The sequence below is a fragment of the Trichosurus vulpecula genome, chromosome 3, assembly GCF_011100635.1.
Source record: "Trichosurus vulpecula isolate mTriVul1 chromosome 3, mTriVul1.pri, whole genome shotgun sequence".
NCBI classification, from domain to species: Eukaryota; Metazoa; Chordata; class Mammalia; order Diprotodontia; family Phalangeridae; genus Trichosurus; species Trichosurus vulpecula.
Window position 1 is genome coordinate 2,863,843 of NC_050575.1, and position 18,983 is coordinate 2,882,825.

General features: G+C 40.3%; 1 protein-coding gene across 1 annotated transcript; it reads left to right on the forward strand.

Annotated features, from left to right (window-relative positions):
- Positions 1-282: 282 nt before the first annotated feature.
- CDC23 (cell division cycle 23) lies at positions 283-18,829 on the forward strand. Its single transcript, XM_036752728.1, has 16 exons — positions 283-464; positions 558-630; positions 8,983-9,120; positions 11,209-11,251; positions 11,534-11,639; positions 12,185-12,317; positions 13,733-13,910; positions 13,993-14,090; positions 14,242-14,323; positions 15,708-15,861; positions 15,977-16,096; positions 16,389-16,464; positions 16,855-16,916; positions 17,524-17,602; positions 17,682-17,801; positions 17,929-18,829. The coding sequence occupies exons 1-16, from the start codon at positions 310-312 to the stop codon at positions 18,097-18,099; spliced, it is 1,788 nt and encodes a 595-aa protein (XP_036608623.1). The 5' UTR covers positions 283-309; the 3' UTR covers positions 18,100-18,829.
- The last annotated feature ends 154 nt before the right edge of the window (positions 18,830-18,983 follow it).

Sequence of the window (18,983 nt, forward strand, 5' to 3'; positions counted from 1 at the left end):
CTCCGGCTCGCATCTACCATCACTCCTATTTGGGAGGGGCCGGCCTCTCTCCTCCTTTTCCCCCCCGCCCAGGTGTCCGGGCTCTTTTGACTTTTTAGTTCTGACTTTCCCGCCTCAACGACACCCAGCCAATCAGAGGTCCCAACCTCTGTGCCTACCTAGACCACTCTGGACCGGATGAAAAGCCCTAGTTCCGATTGGTCTTTCGGCCGCAGGAGGTGGCCTATAGCCACGGGGCTCCTTGCTAGGTGATCGCCAGCCAGTATCGCCTCCCGTGATTGGCCAGGGTGGGGGGACGGAGCCAGGAAGATGGCTGCTCTGGTCTCCGTTGCTGCGGCATCTCTGCCTTCCGCGGTGGCTCCGGGGACCTGCAGCGACTTCTCAGATCTGCGGGAAATCAAGAAGCAGCTCCTCCGGATCGCGGGGCTGAGCCGGGAACGGGGTTTGCAGCACAGCGGGAAATGGTAGGGCCTCGGGGTGTGCGGCGGGGAGCCGGGCCTGGGCCCTCCGCCTCCGCCGCCCCTCTCCCTCACCGGCTCGGCCTTTCTGTGTTTCAGGGCTTCGGAGCTGGCCTTCTCCCTGGCCCCCCTGCCCCTGTCTGAGCTGCCGCCGCCCCCACCCATCACCGAGGTAATGACCTTTCCCATCCCCTCTCCGGGCCCGGGAATTTACACGGCATTCCCCCGACTCTTTGCGTGCGGCGCTCCGCCGGCTCGTCACGTGTTCTTGTTAAGAAAAAAGGGATCTACAAAGGAGTAAACGGAGTTAGCAGCGCGGGGCGTGCGGGTGCAAGGGCCTTGGGGAGCGAGGCCGCGCCGCCGGTGAGCGCTGGAGCCCTCGGCTCATTCCGCCCGGGCCCCGGGCTCACCGTCCGCCGCGGCGGGCCAGACTTCCGCTTGACACGGGGGCCGGTCAGCAGCGCGGTTGCCTTTGGGACACTTACGGTCTTTGCCTTGCCCTCGGCCCTCGGCGGAGTAAATCTAGTCCTAGCCTTGAGTCAGTCAGCAAACACCGATGAAGTGCCTCGCACGTGGCATTTGGGGTAGTTGGGCGGCGGGGCCGGAGTCAGATGTGACCGTGGGCGAGTCGCCCACACTGGAGAAGGACTCGTACCAAGAAGGCCCCGTGGGCGAGAGTGCGGACGCGACTGAACACGAGTACGGCGTGCCCGCTGCTGCGCGGTGTGGACACACAGGAAGAAACTTCCTACTGTGTGCGCGGGTGTGCACCAAGTGGGTCCAGGAGCCTTAGTAGCTTGGGGGAGTCTGGGAGAAGACGAGGGAGGTGGGGGTGACGGGCCTTGCCAGGGCTGCTGCCGGGCATCGGAGAGGGGGCAGTGTGTGGCTGTGGAGGGAGACCCAGGAGGACCCTGGCGGCACGCCCCCGTGGAGGTGAGGAGGGCGGCTCTGGGCATGCGTGAGAGTTGCCCAGACTCCTCTGGGGGCATGAGAAGGGAGGATGAGGGTCTTCGTGGTACTGTCAGCGTAGACACCTCCAAGGGTGACGGGGCCTTTCGTAGAAGTAGACGAGACGTGTCGAGTTTAAATGTCCATAAAACATTCATTTGGAAATGTCAACTAGGACCTGTCCACGCAGCTGTCACACTGGTGTGTTAAAGCATTACGGTACAAAGGCTTGTTTTTTGATAAGTGTCTGTTCCCCTTAGCAGTTTCGGATGCGGAGGCCCCTCCTAGATGAAATGTCTGAATTTTAACTGTCACTCCCCATGACACACCCACACTCACCCACAACTCCTTAATAAATGTTGATTAATTGATTCCCCATAGCACCCTGGAAAGGGAGATGCGCTTAATTACCTTCTCATGAAATGGAAGGGGATGGTTGGTTTAGACTCCAATTAGGAATTTGGATTAGAAATCTGAAAAGGGGAGTTTTGTTGAATTAGGTCTGAAGTAGGTATCCTATATTAAATCTAGGCAGTCTACGCGGAAACCTGAAAAGAGAACGTCCAAACGTTAAAATTAAGGAAGTCTAGGTTCTGGAATCTAGCCTAAAGCCAGAATTGGAGAAATTAGAGATTTTCGGTATATAATGAGCTATTTGTAAATTGATTCTTCTTTCCTAAAATAAAGCCTTAATTTTAAGTGCTTTCCCCCTACTTCTGGTCACCTGACCACCAAGTTGTGGCAAGTGATATTGTTCAGCTAATATTTGTTAGGTATGGAGCCAGCATTACGTGTTTTACTGTGCTGATACAGCTTCAGTCTCCCAGGAGGTATATTAATCTAGGGTGTTCTTTGAAACACCATGTTGTATCTGTTTTTCCAAGATAGTTCTATATTTGCTTTCTGAAAACTTCTTATGATTAAAATAACTCATATGGTGATTTCAGGTTTACAAATGTTCCTCATGACTATGAGGTAGGCTGTGAAGATATTTATATTGTCACATTACAGAGAAGGAAACCGAGGCCCTTGGAGGGACTTGCCCATGGTGACCCAATTAGCCAGTGTGTGACGTGGGTCTGGGCTGAGGAGCCTATGCTCTTAACTCCAGTACTCAGCACCATTCGATGGAATGTTTCCTTAACTTCTTTTTAAGACTGAAAACTACTCTTTCTTTGATCTTGTGAATTTAAACCAGTGAGTCTTAAAACTTTACCGTTATTTCTCCAGCTCTTGATAGTTTTTGCTTAGGCTTTTCAGATGCATTATTGGGAATAGAGACAAAAAAACCCTTTTGTGGGAAATTTGGTTTAAAAAAATTATAAACTTAACCATCTGCCGGCGTATTCAAATATGAAAGAAAAGGTTGCATATGAAACCGTAAACTTCCAATCATTTTTTTGAGGGTATATTAGTTTTACCAAAGTAGAAATAAAATCCTCCTCATTGTGTCTGTCCCCTTCTGTGTGTTTTTGGTTAGTTATTCATTGCCTTCCAAATGGCTCCTTATCGCCCTTCTGATCAGATACAGACTCTTCTGTTTGGCATTGATAGCCTTCACAGTCTTGGTGCAGCCTCTCTTTCCAGGCCTGTTAAGATCATTTCCCTTCACCCACTTTATATCCCAGACAAACTGGTCTCCTTACTGTTGCTGGCACGCAGTGTTCCATCTCCTTTCCTCCTGTATCTGTGCCTTGGCTCAGATCTCCCCACAGCCCACGTTGCCCTGTACCTCTGCCTTTTAGAATTTCTTCCTTCCTTCCAAGCTGAGCTAAAGTACCATTTTCCTGTATTAGGCTTCTTCTGATCCTTGGCCAACTATGGCTTCCCCTGCCTGGTTGTAGTCAGTGCCTCTGTTTGTTTACCTCTTCTGTCATCTCTACATCATTTCTTATATCTTTCCATATTTATTGGTATTGTTTATACTTGTCATTTCTTATGACACAGTAGCGATTCTCGATGATCATATATCAGAATTTGTTTGACCATTCTTCAGTTGTTGTGCACATGGTTTCCCCCCCTCCATTTTTGTGCTCTTTTTGTAGAGGCAGACCTTTTCTTGCCCTTGTAAATAATGTCTTCAAGGTGTAGTCTTTATAGTGGAATCCTTTACTTATACTTATTCTCTTAATTGCTTAGTTAACATTTCTGAAACTCTTCTGTGTAGTACTATTAAAAGTGGAAATTACCTTTGTGGGAAAGGTCATTACCTACATTTAGATGGTGCTAGCTTTTAATTTAAAAATTTTAAGATCATATTAAGGTGGAAATGTTTTCTGTGACTGTGTATGTATAAGCTATATCAAATTGCTTGCCTACTCAAAGAGGGGGTGAATATTAAAAATTGTTCTCACATGTAAGTGGAAAAATAAAATAAGTAACCGTCAAAAAATCACATTAAGGATAATTTCATTCTTGTATTTCTTGTTGGAAGAGCATTGAAACATTGTGCCTTAATTGTAAAGTTAAACAATGACTCTCTCAGAGGTTGATAGTTGGAAGGGAAAACTTAGACATCTTCTAGGATCTTATCCGGTCCAGTTCTCTCATTTTACAGATGAGGGACTGAGGTCCAGAAAAGTTAAGCAACTTGCCCGTGGTCACAAACGTTTATTGACTAATGGTGACTTAAATGACTAAGGATTTGAACCCAAGTCCTTGGACTGCAAATACAGCATATTTTCTACTATAAACTATATACACCACTGGTGGTTGTTTTTTGTTTCTTTATTTTTCTTTTCGCTGGGGGTGGGGAGGAAGAGTGAAAGTTTGCTTTTTGTATTTTCGTTTTCTAATTTTTTAAAACTGTAAACGACTCATTAGTTCTCTTTTTTTTTTCTTGTAGATAAAAACATTCAGGGATATAAATTTGCCTTTGAGTATGGCTTTGACTGAATCCCAAAAATTTGAATAGGGTTAGTCGATTAACAAGCATTTAGTATATTCCTACTATACACTAGGCACTAGAAATACAAATATAAAATCGGAGCAGATCCTGCCCCTCACATAGCTTGTATTCTGTTGGGGGGACATAATATATTCAGAGATAAGTAAATTTAGAGTGTATCTAGATAAATACAAAGAGATTTGAGGGAAGTCAGGAAATGCCTCTTCAGGATTGGGTATGGAATTCGAAGACGCCGAGGTGCAGAAGGAAATATTGTAGGCGTGGATAATAAAAAGTGCAGAGACACGGAGATGGAAGGTCTAATGTCATGTATAATAAGTACTTATGTTGTATTTATAATACCATCTGTAATGTGTTTATCATCTTTGTAATTTGATCTTTAACTCAGACATTAGTCAACAAGTTTTTTTTTTTAGTTTCCATCTATGTAGGCCTTCATATTTTTGTTATCTTCTGGGTTAGTTACTGTTTTTATTGTAATACATAGAGGGATTAGATCTGTGATTTCAGTGACATGGAGAACTCTTGGATGAGGTAACTAACTCCTCTGCCAGTGCAGGTCAGCCTTGTCTGCAACTTAAAATCTTAGATAGTTGCCCAGAGCACTGAGAGATAAAGGAGCTAGCTCAGGGTTACACGTCCATTATGTGTCATATTGCAGTATTTCTAAATGTAGTGTTTATAATTTCTAACTTTTTCTTTGAGTTCTAGAACATTCTGTTTTTGTTGATGTTTCTGTCATTTGCGAAAAAGAGCCATATTCCCTACGTTAGCTATTCAGTGTTCTCTATATGTGTTAAATTCAGTTTCTTTATCATGCAATAAATGTTAGTTTTTCTTCTTTGTTTTGTTTGTAATACTCTGTTAGTGGGGCACTTTGAAATCCCTAGCTAGCAGCTGTTTTTCTCTAATTATCTTAGTAATCTAGCTAAGTTTTCCTTTATAATTTTCCTATGCCATTAGGTATGTAGATGTTTAATTTTTCTGTTCTCTGATTGTCAGTGATATGTTGTAAGCATAATTTTCTTGTTTATTTCTTAAGATTTCTAATATGAAATCAACTTTTTTCCACTAGCAATACTACAATTTTAGATTTTTAGAGTAAATTCAAGCATAGTGGATTTTAGTCCATCCATTTGTCTTAAATTTTTGTGTGTCTCACCACATTAGGTTTGTTTCCTGTGGTCATATATTGTTAAATGATGTTTTTAATTTCTATTTTTATTTTTTTTATTTCTGTAATGGAATTCATTGAAGGTTATAATTTTTTAATTTAATTTGTTCTCCTTGAGACTTTATTTTATTCATTTTTATCAGAAAGGAATACCATCTTTCTTGTTTTACTTGTAACAATCCTCAGAATTTTAATACACACTTGCACAATACTAAATACAATTACGATACCTATTAATTTTATAACTCTTTAAACTAATTCCACTTTTGTATCCCCTCCTCTGTGATGGAAGTTTGGCTCTAGGATTGTCTTCCTTGTTTTTCCTTTCTCTCTCTCTCCTTTATTAGTAAATGTGATACCCATAATCATCTTATTCTTCTCTTTGCCTTTTTTCTCCTTAAACCCATTTGCCAATCAAAACAACTATCCTTTTGATTATCCTTACATAATTTCTCATTGTTTACATAGTTTTTAAAAATTATTGCTATTTTTCATTTTTACATACCTACCTAATTATCCTTTCCCTTCCCCTTCCCACTGTAACATTCCTAGTAAGAAGAGGAAAATAGCAATTCATCAAAACTAAGCAATGTATTGAAAAAAGTCAAACATGTTTTTGCAATGTTGCACACCCATAGTCCACTTGGGGAGCAGTTTTTATTGGTGCAGAGTTTTTCTTTACATCAAGGTTAGTTTCGCCTCCATGAAGCTTTTTATTTGTCGTGCCCAGTTTTTTCCTCTGAGCCTAATAGAACTTGTTTCATCCTATTTCCTTCAAATACTTGAAGATATCTATCATAGAACCCAGTTCTCTTTTCTCTAGGTTAAACATTTCTTCCTTCGGGTAGTAAGAAGAGTTATGAATATATTTATAATCAATTAGTAGAAAGAGTGATGACTTGGACTCAGGAGAACAGAATTTGAATATCAGCTCTAATCTTAGCTGGGTGTTCCAGGGTCTTTTTAATGGGGATTAAATAGTACTGTACTTACACCACCTATGTTGTAGAAGTATGGTGAAGAAAGTGCTTTGTAAGCCTTAAAATGCTTATAGAAATGTCAAGTATTAATATTTTTAGATTATTTGCTTATACTTGGATAGCCTTTGCAGTCTACTAAGAATAAACCAAGTATCTTCACATTGATGTGTTTGCTATTCCCGAGAGTTGTGATTTTTGAATTTCTCTTCAGATTTTATTTTTTTGTTTTGGTTTTGTTGACTATTTATCAGCATCAACCGGTTCCCTTACATTAAAAATATATAGTTGATATGGGAAGGGAGAAACAAAGAATCATGAGAAGAGTGAGGTAGGAGCAGAAATTATACGTCAGTGAACACTTTTAACGGACAAAACCTTGAAGTTTATATAGATGAATTGGGTGGCAGAAATTTTCCCCCTTCTACCCACCTTTGAGGAATGTTCTTTATGAGTATGCACTTTCAGCTTATATGCCTCAGTTTCCTTCATTAAAAATGGAAATATCATGCTTGTACCCTGGACTTTCAGCAGTACCACTGTATTCTGAAACTATCTTGAAATAGTGTAAATATAATACATTGTTAGTGGAACTTTGAACTGATCCAGCCATTTTGGAGAGCGGTCTGGAATTATGCGCTAAGACTTGTAGAACTGTGTATACCCTTTGACCCAGCAAGACCACTGTTAGGTCTGCTTCCCAAGGTGATGAGGGAAAAAGGAAAAGAACTTACACGCTCTAAAATATTTATAGCCACTCCCTTTGTGGTGGCCCGCAACTGGAAATTGAGAGGATGCCCATCGGTCGGGGAATGGCTAAACAAGTTGTGGTTTGTGATTGTGCTGGAATACGGCTGTGCTGTAAGAAATGATGAGGTGGTTGATTTTAGAAAAACATGGAAAGACTTCATGAAATAGCGAAGAGTGAAATGAGCAGGGTCAAGAGAATGTTGTGCTTAGTAACAGCAACATTGTTTGGGGAACAACTGTGAACAACTAAGTTATTTTGAGTATTGTAAATACTCAGATCAGCAGCAAAGGACCTGTGAAGAAATATGCTATCTACCTCCAGAGAAAGAATTGATAAATAGAAGTATGTGTAGTATTTTTTTACATACATACATATCTGTGTCTAAGGGTTACTTTCTCTAGTGCACGGTGGGGAGGGAGGGAGAAAAAAAACGTACAGCAGAGAACAAAAGAAAACTCCACAAAAAAGCAGGATGGCTTTGAAAATAATGTGTAGTATTTATTACATAGTTTTTCAAAAAAAAATAAACAGTGGGAAATGGAAATTCATGGTTTCGTGTTGAATCTTCTTTTTATGTTGTATTGTGTACATGGAAGGTTTTTTTTTGTATTTAGATTAAAATGAATTAATTTTTAAAAAAAGATAGTATAAATAAAAATAATTAGCAATTATTTTGCATTTATATGGGACTTTAATTTCAAATATTATATAAGATGTATCATATCCTTAAATATATAATATCCTTCATGAGGTAGTATAGATTCTTGTACTTATTTTTTTAAAGTATAAGTTGTTTTATTCATAAAATGTTGGGAGACTTTCTCTTTTTTAAAGTGGGTCTGAGAATTTTTAAAACAGGTGAACTGTTATCTAATATTATGGTTCCTGGTTTCTCTTAGTAGCCCTTGGAACTCTCTGGTTGCCTTTCATCTTTCAGAATTATTCTTTCCCACATCTTTATGAGAGGCAAGTTTAGGGAATTGGGTTATAATAGTATTGGATGAAGTTAGAAATGTCTTATTTGAAACTTGGTTGCTGTTTTAAAAGTGAATCTTTCTCTGTATGTTAATTTCCTCATTTGAAAATACAAAAATAAATTAATATGTGCCTCCTTCAGTAATTAATTCCTGCCTTAGCTGTTTATTAATAGCTAGATGAAAATCGACAACTTCAGTCATTGGGATATTGCCAAATACCTGTGTGTTTGTGATTGGATAAATACAGCCTTATGTTTTAACCTTCCATCATATTGTTATTCCTGAATTAATATAATTTAACCATGAACAGTGACTTTTGGGGTGATTGTTTTAACACTCTTTCTTTATTAAACAACTATGGATAATTAAATAGTTTTTCTAAGACCTTCATATCAGTCAGCAGCAGAGCCAAGATCTGGGAGTTCAATGAGATATTGCCTGTATTCAAATTTTCAGTCTTTTCTAGGTGCATATTTCTGAATTTATGTCAGCATAAATGATGACTATGACATTAAATTATATAGGAGATTTTTCAGGAATTTTATTGTTCTCTTATTGTAAATTTTCATCATGAATAAAGAAGTGTGGTAGGTGGAAGATTCATGATCAGTGTTGGTAATAGGAAAAAAAATCAACAAGAAGGAAAATAGGTATTTCTCCAGTTTTGAAATTCATGAATGCGTTTCCTAGAGTCTCATTGCTTGCTCCCTACTGCCTGTGTTTTTCTTCTCCCTCCTTTTTCTTTTTCCCCTTAGGAAAAAAAAAATCTCTCCAAATTTTCTTTTCTAGGAGGATGCACAAGATTTGGATGCTTACACTTTGGCCAAGGCCTATTTTGATGTGAAAGAATATGATCGGGCAGCTCATTTCCTTCGGGGCTGCAAGAGCCAGAAAGCCTACTTCCTGTATATGTATTCCAGATACCTGGTGAGAACCATTTCCAGATATGAATGAAGCATTTATTAATTGCTTACTATGTGCAAAGCTGTAAGTGCGGGGGATATGAACAGAAAAGCAAGACAGTCCATACTCTCAAGGATCTCACGTTCTAATTGAGTAAATAACACATAGGAAAGATTTCACTTGCAAGTCAGATGGAAGAGTACCATGATCCTTAGGGTGCAGCAGTAAAACAGATATCATTGCCTCTTCTTTAATGACAGTTCTGCCACAAAAAATCATATCAGCTTCTTCTGCTGACTCATTTGACATTGCCAAGGACTTTGGTAGCAAGAACTTTTCTGGATCTTTAGTAGCTATGGCTGTAGCACCTGTAGGAGCAGATAAAACTTCCAAGACCTTAATGCAGCTTTCTTATTGGGCACCAAAAAGAAAAGTGTTTTCCTTTGCTTATGTAGCAGGATCTGGGGTGAGTTATATTCACTTGTAGGTCAATTCATCCTGCTAATGATTCATTCCCATATTTAATTTTATCATCTTGAACTTTAAAGTAACCCAGAGATATGTTTGGATATTTTCTTGCTAATAAAATTACAACATATTTCTCATTAATTTATCAGTTAACTCAAGCCCCTATCCCAATTCACTAAATGTTATTTATTTAATAAACTGGAGGAATCTCCTTTCCCAATAGTAGTTACTTATAGCTCTTTATACTACATCCTTTAATTTCTTAGGATTGAATGAATATGAAAGTAAATATGAAAGGGAATATATAATTTATTAATGGTAAAATCTCTAATAAAACGGACAATTATTTACAATATTTTAGTTGTGAGCACAGCCAGAATAATCTTCACTTAGTTTGATGGCAAATGATTTGTTTTCCCTTCTGGGAACACAATTCTACTGTTTGATTGACTCAAGATACTAATTAATGTCTCTCAAGAATTCTCTTCATATTTCTTCTCAAGATAATAGTTAAATTCAGTCTCTCAGGAAAAAGTTACTTTAGTTCTTTTTAGTTGTTTTCAGCCATCATAGGTAACAGTCTGCAGAATGCACTATAATCTCTTGAGTTCCTTACAGACTGTCCACAAAACTATTTTTTACAGTGCCTTTTCATAAATTAACAGTTAATTCAGTTCTAATAAGAAAGAAATTGCTCTTTGCTTTCTTTTTGTATTTCTCCTCCAGAACTCCTTATAGGTCAAAATTGAAACCAAACTGTCCTTTACTCCATATGGAGAAACACCTCATAGAATAACAGTTATGATACAACTGTAACTTCAAACTGCCCTTTCCTCAACATCCCATTTGGCTCTTAAAGATATAGTAACAATATAGTCTTTATGGGAGAGTCTAGGAAACTAGGTGTTACTCTTAAATTGTGGTATCAATAGATATTGCAAAGGGCACCTTATTGGACTAGCTTCCTAAATACCCCAGTAGAGTGTTGAAAGAAACTTAGAAATATTTCTATTGGGGTACAGCTTCTGTGTCATATATTTCAAGTTGTGGAAGATGCTTAATGCTCAAGAGTTGGCTGGCCTATCTTGATCTAAAATCTCAGTTGGTGCATTTTGTTTCAAAGCTGTTAAAATTGGTTAAGGGCACTTTGCCCATGTTTCTTGGATGTCTGGAGCTGTAGTGGGACCCTATCAGTGCTCAGTTTAATGTTTTTCCTGTGATACAATGTGCCCTCAGAACTACCTGATGTGTATCAATAAAGATGTGAGCCGTGAAAGAGTATCTTTTGGCCAGCTCGCCAAAATTGTGAGCTTTTAGTATTATTAAAAAACAAATTTCAAAAATTACACTTCACTTATAGACTTTATAGTTTTCTTTCTAGATAGTGTTTTAGACAAGCAGCTATATAAAGAGAAGCAACATTTGCTGAAATATGGAAGACGTAGTCTTTGGAGGGCAAATAACATCAAAATTTTAGAGAGTGATAAAGTGAGACAAATATATGTATTGACCAGTTGTAGATACTGTTTTGTGTGGACTAAGGTTCTTAGGAAAAGTTTTAAAAGTATAGACTATTTTTTGTATTGTTATAAACAGATTTTAGAATGAATAATGAAAAACCTACTTTTTGATTTTCCTTTACAGTCTGGAGAAAAGAAGAAGGATGATGAAACAGTTGACAGTTTGGGTATGAAGTTCTTTGTCTTACCTTTGGAAAAAAATAGCTAGCAAACTGGTGTGTGTTTGTGAGGTGTGATTGATGGGCTGCGTTGGAGTGGAATGACTAACAGCCTCTTTTTTCAACCAAATTAAGATAACTCGAAGGTTGACTGGCTCCTTGTAGCCATCGTGTCTTAGAAGTACTAAGCAAGTGTGAGTTCTTCGCTTCATGCCATAGGGAGTAGTTAGTTAAACCTAAGAGAATAAAGCAAAACTAGTTTGATCCTCAGAGATTTTATTTTGTTCATAGGCCCCTTGGAGAAAGGACAGGTGAAGAATGAAGCCCTTAGAGAGCTAAGAGTTGAACTCAGCAAAAAGCACCAGGCACGAGAGCTTGATGGATTTGGCCTTTATCTGTAAGTCTGGATAGTCATTGGAGGTTTTTGTTTTTTTCCTGAGGTGAAGAGGCACACTGTAGCAAGGCACCAGAGCACGGCAGAAAGAACATTGGGCCAGAAACCGGAAGACTTGGGGTTGAGTCCGTGTTCTTTCTCTCGTCGGCTAGGTGATATTTAGCAAGTAATTTAATTTCCAGCAGCCTCAGTTTCTACATCTGTCTAATGCATTGGTGATCGTGAGTGAAAGCTCTTTGTAAAACGTGAAGAGCTGCCTGATCGTTGCTGGTGCTTGTGTCGTACTCTAAGATTTGCACAGCACTGTACCAGTATTATCTCATTTTTTATCCTCACAACAACTTTAGGAAGTAGATGCTATTAATTATCCCCATTTTACAGACGAGGTGAAGTGCCCTGCCCAGAGTCGCAGCTGGGGTGTGTCCGAGGCTGGATTTGAACTAGCATCTTTCTGACTCTGGCTCCTACACTCTCTCCCTTGAGGATAGTTGTTGTATGAGGTCTCGATTTCTGCCTTGTGCTCCCTGATGATTTTCTCAACATCCTAGGTATGGGGTGGTGCTTCGGAAGCTTGACTTGGTGAAAGAGGCCATTGACGTTTTTGTGGAAGCCACCCACATTTTACCTTTACACTGGGGAGCCTGGCTGGAACTGTGTAACCTGATCACAGACAAAGAGATGGTAAGTTGAGGAAGGGCGTTTTGCTGGTTCGTGTAGCTGGCTCTTACATATTTTTTGAGTTGTTTTGCTAACATGGAAATTTGATCTTGAAGTTGAAGCTGGTTGCTGGTTAGAGGTTAGTTAGTGATTGATCCTTTGTGGCTACTCTTGTTTCATGGTTAATATTGGCTTGGTATCAAAATTTGATTGGAAAATTCTTTCTTCACATGGAGTTTTACTGCATCTAAACTTTGTCACTTTCCAGTAGCACTGTCTAGTTTTCAACATAATCTAGTAGTTCCATTGCTGCCCCTATAAATTTAGGAATATTTTTTTCCGACCTTAAGAATTGAATTAAATTAGTATAGTTGTTTCTCCAGGGTTTCTTTTGTCAGTTCTGTGAAAATTTGACAGTTTCTGGGATGTTGATATCTTTAGCGCTTTGGGGCTGGATTGTCTTTAGAGTTTGTTTTTATTTTTTCAGGTATTATTAATATCCATTAAAGGATATTAAAAACAAATGTCTCCTTTTTGGCATATTTAAAGAGCCAAGAGTTGTCTTGTCTTCTTTCCTCCTCTGGTCTCTCCTTCCGCATTCCCCCAATGAAGATGCTCACTGATAACTTCTAAGTCTGCATCTTTTCTTCTGTCCTCTCACTCAAGATTCACCTGGCTCTGTCTGCTGAGCATTTCCATGTAGATATTTTGTGGTTATCTCAAACTCAACATTTCCAAAACTAAACTTCCTCTTTACTGGCAAATAATCTTCCCCTTCCAACTTCCCTTTGTCTGGCAGTGGTACCATCATACTTTGACCTCTCTTTCTCCTCTTTTCCCTTTTTTAAGAAAATTCTAAATGTTTCTGCAGAGCTTGTGGAGTACCTCCCTCTCCCTCCCTCCCTCTCCCCACACACACTATGTATCCATATATATGTGTGCTATGTACACAGAGACTTATTTCTCCCTCTTCCGTGCATGAACCCTCTAGTCCATTCAGCTTCATTTCTTCACTCTCCTCTTCACACTCTAGATTCATTTTCTCATCTCTGTTTTTTTACTTGTGATAACCTTTTCTTCTCTCTTCTCTTCTCTTGATGCTAGCCATTCTTCAAAGCCCTTCTCAAGTTCTACCTCCTTCTTGAAGCCTTCCCTAACTTGCTCTTCTCTGAATTCCTTACTGTAAAACTTCTAGTCTAAATGTTACAATGTAGCACTTAATTATGCTGTCTTGTGTTGATCTTTATTGTTCTCTGTTTTGATTTTGTTTCTTAGAGTTTAAAAATATTGAAGTCAGGGATCTTGTCTTTTATTTTGCTTAGTACAAAGCTGAGCCCTCAGTAGATACCAAGTAAACTGCTGCTTAGTTGGTTGATGTTTGGGACATAAATTAGCCAATGTGTAAATATATCCTTTCTTTGGATCTTAATCGCTGCCAGCTGAAGTTCCTGTCCTTGCCAGACACCTGGATGAAGGAGTTTTTTTTGGCTCATATATATACAGAGTTGCAGCTGATAGAGGAGGCCCTACAGAAGTATCAGTCCCTCATTGATGCAGGCTTTTCCAAGAGCACCTACATCATTTCCCAAATTGCAGTGGCCTATCACAACATCAGAGGTGAGTGAGCCAGGGTGTCGAAATGCTCTCGAGTCACCAAAGAAGTATCTGTAATACTTACTGAACTCTCTTTATTGTGCAGATATTGACAAAGCCCTCTCTATTTTCAATGAATTAAGGAAGCAAGACCCCTACAGGATTGAAAACATGGACACATTCTCCAATTTACTCTATGTTAGGGTGAGCCGTTTTTCCTTTTTGCCTTGACGTTATTAAATAGCACTGATTCATTCATCTGTTAGGTGTGGGTATCATCCGGCCGAATTAATCATTTTTCTTCCAGTTAACTTTTTTTTTTGCATGATGTGATTTATTTTTTCTCTTCCTTCAGAGCATGAAACCTGAACTGAGCTATCTGGCTCACAATCTATGTGAAATTGACAAATACCGGGTGGAAACCTGCTGTGTAATAGGTAAGACTCGTTTTGAGGAAAAGTGTTAAAGAAGGCAGTCCATGGGTCGAGATGTTAAAGCAGAAAGTTAGTGCACAGGATGGGTCGGATTGCTGTCTCTTTTTTCCTGGCTGGCAACACTATTAACATCCGTATGAATGGGTGTTCTTCTTAAAGCCTAGATTTCACAATGGTAAGAGAACCTCCTATTCCTTTGAGACCATTCTTAAAAGTATGAAATTCATTTCTGAATCTCTTAGCATCAGGACAGTATAAATAGACTGAAGAGCATTCACAAAATGGAGTAGTCCTAGGAATAAGGGTAGGGCTTATAAAGTAATGTGGGGGTGGGGCACAACTTTGACCAGATTCCTAAGAGGAATGGTCACAAGAGAATGGACCTGAGATATCTTTGTTCCTTTTTCTTAACCTTTGGAAAAATTAGATGTGAAGCTTACAGTTAAATTGTTTTTTTTTTTTTTTGTTAAGAGAGAAACATTTAAAACATACAAGGTGAAGTTGAGAGAGCTGGCTTCATTCAGGTCAGAAAGACCTGAGTTCAAGTCCCATATCTAACAACTGCCAGCTGTGTAGCCTACTGAAAGTTACTTACTAACCTCTTAGTGCCCCAGGCAATTCTTCAGGGCAACCCCTGCTGATCTGCACTGGTTGAAAATGTTTTCTCACGTGAAATTCCCTATACCAATGAAATCATGGGTGGTGACCAGAATACAAATATGGTCTTCAACTTAGCCATTTAAACAATTCAGCACAGGCAGAAAAAACTTTTTCAATAAATATAACATAAGAAAAATATTTTATTTTTCTAATATAACTAGATAACGGAAAGAGTGTGATAGGGAGACAGGGAAAAAAGGGGCTGAGATTCTAAAGAGAAAAGAGATGAAGAGAGACTTGGGGAGAGAGAAACTGACCTCCATTTGCCTGACCCCACTTCCCACAGCACTCCCTTCCCTGCTGGCATCTGTTTCCCAGGGCAGCCTTAGCTTTCTGCTGCCACTCTCTGGCTCTCCAGCTTGGCTTACCCACAGTTGCTATTCCCACTATCCATTTTCTCCCCTGACCAGACATCTGGGGCTCTGTCGCTAGTCCTTCCTATGTCACCACCAGAGCCCCTACATCTTTAAATACCGTCTCAGGATATTTTTCTCATAGGACACCAGACCCTGTGTCTCGCTATAGGAACTCCTAGATTTGCGTAAAATTGTTCTTGTTGATATTAACTTCATAACATAGAGGTAGTTTGGCAGATACTTAATTTTAGGAAACTTGCCCTGAGCCAGATGAAACAGACAGAGTGCTGGTTTTGTCTCTAACTAGACTCTTTCTACCCCAGGGAATTTCTTTTGTGACTGTCTAGTTTTTCCTGTCTTCTTGTTCTCAGGTAATTATTATAGCTTACGTTCCCAGCATGAGAAAGCAGCCCTTTATTTCCAGAGAGCCCTAAAATTAAATCCCCGATATCTTGGGGCCTGGACCCTCATGGGACATGAATACATGGAAATGAAGAATACATCTGCAGCTATCCAAGCTTACAGGTGTGTATGTGTGCTGGGGTGAGGCCCGGTTGCATTGGGCAAACGAGTATTTTGTGGATATCGACATTGTGTTGGCCTACCCTCACATGCATAACAATACATTTCCATTCCTCAGACATGCTATTGAGGTAAACAAGAGAGACTACAGAGCCTGGTATGGCCTTGGACAGACCTATGAAATTCTTAAGATGCCATTTTACTGCCTTTATTACTACCGACGGGCCCACCAGCTGCGGTAAGTCTGACCACTTTGGTGTGGGACAACTTGATGCTAATCGGGGCTGATCAGTGTCCGCTGATTAGTTGTTCAAGGAATCAGAATGAATAGACTTGGTAAAATCTTTGAAACTGCTTTGGAGTCATTTAGAGTTTTCCCTTTGGGGGACTCCCTTAATAAGTTTAGTAGTGTAATTGTATAGGACATTGAAGAGCAGTGGGATAGTCCATAACATTGATTTGGGATGGTGGCGGTGGTTGGACAGAAGAAGTTACAAATATCTGCTGACAGCGGCTCCTTTATCTCATAGGCCCAACGATTCCCGTATGCTGGTGGCCCTAGGAGAATGTTACGAGAAACTCAATCAGCTCGTGGAAGCCAAAAAGGTGCCTGGGGTTGGGTGCTGGGGCATTGCATGACATTTTTGCCATTTAATAAAGGTTGGTCGATCTGTTTCTGACTTCATTTGGTGTTGATCTAATGCATACGCTAGTCTCAAGCAGGGTGTGTGCTGGGCTATGTACCTTGTCTGCTCATGTGCAGTTCCCTGTATGGTGTCTATCAGGCAAGGCAGGGCCAGAAGCCGCACTCTATGGAAGGCTGTCTGTGGCCAGGTATCTGGCATCTGAGCTTTGTTGGCACAAGCAAGTGTTCTTCTGTACTCTGAGCACCAGCCTGAGCTCCTGCAGGGTTTGCTGAAGCCTGAGCCTCGAGGTAATTGTCTGCTTGTTGGTAGGCGTGGGGTGGCTCCAGTAACCACTTTATCCCTTTGGCAGTGTTACTGGAGAGCTTACGCTGTGGGAGATGTGGAGAAAATGGCTCTCGTGAAACTAGCAAAGTGAGTAAAAAAAAGACCAAACATTCTTAAGTGTTTCAGCCCATACGCTCTGGGAGTGTCTGGGAACAATCCTTAAAGGGAATTAAAGATGTAGGACTTGCAAGAAGTCAAGAAATGTGATTTTCCCTTAGGTAAATTAGGGCACCTCAGTGAATCCTGAAGAAATTCTCCACTAGGTGAGGCGCTAAGAATGAACTAAAGGAAATTTACGAGCAGTGCGTTGGCGCGGTGGAAGGAGGAAATCAATCACATACCCAGCAAGGCAAAGACAGGAAAGCTCTAGTCCCACACTGGGTCATTTTTGTTCTTGGCCATGGCCAGGACAACTCAGAAACCCACATAAGTTGTGACCAGTTGATGATGTGATTCCTGGACTCCTGGAAAAAATAAAAGTTGTTTAATTTCCTCCAGAACTGACCCTCCCAGCAAAGGAATGATACTTTTAATGGCGGTGACCAGTTAAATAGAGAGGTCACTGCTAATACCATGGGTTGTTTATTTTTAATTTTTTACTTTCACGTAGTCCAGTTTTAGACTCTGGGCCTGTATTGATTGTATGTTGCCTTGGTTCAGAGGTCTGTTTATGCTTACAGTCCATTTCTTTCAGACTCCATGAACAGTTGACTGAATCAGAACAAGCAGCTCAGTGCTACATCAAATACATCCAGGATATCTATTCATGTGGGGTATGTGTCAGAGGCAAGGGAGTTAAGTCAGTGCATATGTCACTGTCACTTCGGTCATTTCTGTTCTTTTCCTTTTTAGGAAATCGTGGAACACTTGGAGGTGAGCACTGCTTTCCGATATCTGGCTCAGTACTACTTTAAGTGCAAGCTCTGGGATGAAGCCTCAGCCTGTGCACAGAAATGTTGTTCGTTCAATGATGTGAGTGTCAGTATTCAGTCAAGATTTCTAATTTGAACATAAAATATCTTTCAAGGGAGGGGGTTGCCAGGCTGAGGAATATCTTTGCCTAACATTTTTGTAACTTGGGCTACATTATTTGTTTCAGACTCGAGAGGAAGGCAAAGCCCTTCTTCGACAGATCTTACAGCTTCGGAATCAAGGAGAGACTTCTACCACTGAGATATCTGCTCCCTTTTTTCTGCCTGCATCACTGTCTGCTAACAACACTCCTACACGCAGGGTGTCTCCACTCAACCTCTCTTCTGTCACACCATAGACTACCGCTTTCCATGCTGCATTGTCAGTCCCCAATTAAGTCCTGACTCATAGACAGAAGCTGGATCTGTTCTTCGGGGACCTCATCTCTTTGTTTCTGCATTTGGAGACCACTGATTGAGTCCTGTCTGAAGAAGACATTCTCTGTTTGCTACAGTTAGAGCAGCTGGACTCTAGGAAGCACTTTTCTCTCCCTCCTGTCTCAGAGGCTAGCTGCAGTTTTTAGTCTTTTCCCAACCAAAATCTTTTTAAGAACAACCCCTTTATGGCTCTTTAGCAGGTGATGCTGTAAGAGCCTTGTTTCTTTGCTGCTTGGTGGGATCATCCTTCTGAAGCTGAGGAAGGCAGGCAGCTCTCCTAGTAAGAGCTCTGCTTTCTGCACCTATGGGATGCTGTTGGAATGAGCCAAGTTTTTGCAGCTAAATACTCAGAAGCAAAATTGCTAGTAGCTTGCTGAAACTGCTTTCAGGCTAGGAGAGCAAAGAGCAAGCTCTGTTGATGCTGTGTAAAGGGAGATGAAGCCTGGACAGGCCCTTGGTTTCCGCTCTGAGGCGTGGGGAAGAAAGATCAAGCTGTCTTACTCAACGAACAGTATTCATTATGTTCCTGTCTAGAACAGTTGTAACTCACAAGTGGCTCTCTAACTTGTCATGGAGGAGAGGGAGAGCCTGGGCAGAAGACTCGTATCTTAAGAGCCAGTCTGTTTTAATAAAAATATTTTTTTAATCCAATTTCCTGCATTTATTTTCCCAAAATTGGATCAGGGTCATGGGACCTTCCCTGTGAACAAGTATTTCAGTACATTTTATATTAACCACAGCTTTCCCATCCCCATTGAAGAAACCTTGCCATGGTGACCTAATATAAGGCTGCTTAAGAGTATTT

What these genes read in the sequence shown, in the direction of transcription:
- CDC23 (XM_036752728.1), top strand. Translation starts at nt 310, where the DNA reads ATGGCTGCTCTGGTCTCCGTTGCTGCGGCATCTCTGCCTTCCGCGGTG. An exon ending in TGAAACAGTTGACAGTTTGG is followed by an intron (nt 11,252 to 11,533) that starts GTATGAAGTTCT and finishes TTTTGTTCATAG; the next exon opens with GCCCCTTGGAGAAAGGACAG. An exon ending in CGACGGGCCCACCAGCTGCG is followed by an intron (nt 16,097 to 16,388) that starts GTAAGTCTGACC and finishes TTTATCTCATAG; the next exon opens with GCCCAACGATTCCCGTATGC.